This window comes from Anguilla anguilla, chromosome 6, assembly GCF_013347855.1.
Source record: "Anguilla anguilla isolate fAngAng1 chromosome 6, fAngAng1.pri, whole genome shotgun sequence".
Taxonomy (NCBI): Eukaryota; Metazoa; Chordata; class Actinopteri; order Anguilliformes; family Anguillidae; genus Anguilla; species Anguilla anguilla.
The window spans coordinates 5,917,915-5,920,414 of NC_049206.1; the positions used below are offsets into that span (position 1 = coordinate 5,917,915).

At 53.4% G+C, this 2,500-nt stretch overlaps 1 protein-coding gene across 1 annotated transcript in view; it reads right to left on the minus strand.

Moving 5' to 3' along the window:
• The window catches only part of LOC118230316 (segment polarity protein dishevelled homolog DVL-3-like), a 24,579-nt gene that overhangs the window by 4,286 nt on the left and 17,793 nt on the right, over window positions 1-2,500 (minus strand). The window contains 3 exon segments of the mRNA XM_035423200.1: window positions 216-347; window positions 1,090-1,239; window positions 2,376-2,443. Coding sequence (XP_035279091.1) covers window positions 216-347; window positions 1,090-1,239; window positions 2,376-2,443 — 350 coding nt within the window.

Consider the following 2,500-nt stretch of genomic DNA (forward strand, 5'->3'; position numbering starts at 1 on the left):
ACAGACAGACAGACAGTACCTATGAAGGCGTTGGGAATGGTGACAGACAGACAGACAGACAGACAGTACCTATGAAGGCGTTGGGAATGGTGACAGACAGACAGACAGACAGACAGTACCTATGAAGGCGTTGGGAATGGTGACAGACAGACAGACAGACAGTACCTATGAAGGCGTTGGGAATGGTGACAGACAGACAGACAGACAGACAGTACCTATGAAGGCGTTGGGAATGGTGATCTTTAGCCACATCCGGTCTCGCACCTCCAGACCTGACTCTGGGGAAGCCATCGCTTTGGCAACGGTTGCCATGTCACTGTGGATGGACAGGTGGAAGTCGTCGAACCCTGGGAGACCAGGAGGGAGGACAGTCAGTCAGTCAAACAGAATAAAGACAGACAGACAGACAGACAGACAGGAAGCATGTACTGATACAGACAACAGCGTGTGTGTGCGTATGTGTGTGTGTATGCGTGCGTGCATATCTATGTGTATGTGTGTGTGTATGCGTGCGTGCATATCTGTGTGTATGTGTGTGTGTATGCGTGCGTGCGTGCATATCTGTGTGTATGTGTGTGTGTGTGCGTGCATATCTGTGTGTATGTGTGTGTGCGTGCGTGCATATCTGTGTGTATGTGTGTGTGTGTGCGTGTGTGCATATCTGTGTGTATGTGGGTGTGTGTGTGGGCATGGGTGCGTGCGTGAGTGTTTGCTCTCCTGAAGTGCAGTCACAGAGAGGCAGGATGTATGGTATGGGCGTGGCTGGGACAGGAAACAGGAAGCATGGCAGTCTGGTGTGGCAGGGGGACGGGGGGCTGGGAGGGGGTGTGGCAGGGGGACGGGGGGCTGGGAGGGGGGGTGTGGCTGGGAGGGGGGTTAGGTTTAGGGATAAAGGTTTGAGTGCGGGTGTGGGTTTGGGGGGGTTAGGGATAAAGGATTCAGTGTGGGTTTGAGGGGGTTAGGGTTAGGGATAAAGGTTTGAGTGCGGGTGTGGGGGGTTAGGGATAAAGGATTCAGTGCGGGTGTGGGGGGGTAGGGTTAGGGATAAAGGTTTGAGTGCGGGTGTGGGGGGGTGTTGCTAACACTTACGCTCGGTCTCAGGGATGGAGCTGGTGATGGAGGAGCTGGTGGAGGTGATGGTGCTCATGGACGGGCTCATACCGTACACCGGGTACGCCCCCGTCATGGCCGCAGTGTGGGACACCCACGCAGCAGGGTCTATGGGCCGGATCGGCTCACCTGCACAGAGACGGGGGAGGCCAGTATGAGGCTCTGAGGATAACAGGGTACAGTGAAGAAAAACAACCAAGTAAACACACACACGCACACACACACAAACTGACACACACTCACGTACATAATTAAACACACAGGCACACACACAGACACAAAAACTCACAACACACATACACACACATACACACACACAAACATGCCCACACAGCTAACACACACACACACACAAACTCACAACATTCAGATACACACAGACACGCACACAAACTCACAACATGCAGATTCACACACACACACACACATACACAAACTCACAACATGCAGATACGCACACACACGCACACATACACACACAAACATCCCCACACAGCTTGCACACGCACACACACACAGCCAGAGATCACATAGAAGAGAGAAAAAATGAAGTTGCATTAGTTTGTAAAACTGCCTGCATGCCTTGTTCATCTCTTTCTTCCCAAGGGAAAGAAAAAACAGCGTAGCAAAAACATACTGCATTTAAGAAAAAAAACACTACATTTAAGGAACCACACGAGAAAAACACTACATTTAACAGCCCACAAACGCACACAAAATGTACACATGCACACATACAGAAAGACAAACAGGCGAAGAGGGACAGACAAGGGAGGCGGACAAACAGCGAAGGGCTATCCTCCACAGGGCAGCCAGGCAGTGGGAGGGGGCGGGGCTAAACGAGGGAGGGGGAGGGGCTAAACAAGGGGAGGGCCTCCAAGAAGGTGAAGATCTCAGGCAGGGGAGGAGACAGAGGTGGTAGGGTAGGGGGTGAGGGGGGCTGAGAGACAGATGGGGGGGGGCGCGAGGTGGAGGGCGTGGGGGCATGTAGATGCAGCACCAGCGAGGTACCTGTTTGAGTGGGGCAGTACGGCATATAGTTCAACTCTACGGATCAGGAGGGGGGGGGGGGGGAGAAGACAGTTACACAGAGGAACACCCCCCCCCACAGACAAACACATGGTGGCGTGTGCCACAATGAGCATATCACGCCATATATGGTCACAGGGGAGGGGAATGATCAGGAGGCGGGGATACAGTGGACAAATGTTGAAGATTTGTGGGGAGGGGTTTTGGAGGAAGGGGGCGGGGCCTGGAACACTCACTCCGTGGCAAAGTGAAACAGCCGCGAGGGTTGGGGTCCCAGCACTTCGCCACCGTCAGGGTGATGGGACTGCCGACAGAGAAAAAAAACACACTTTTTACAAGGTGCCTAACGCTGCCAACCCAC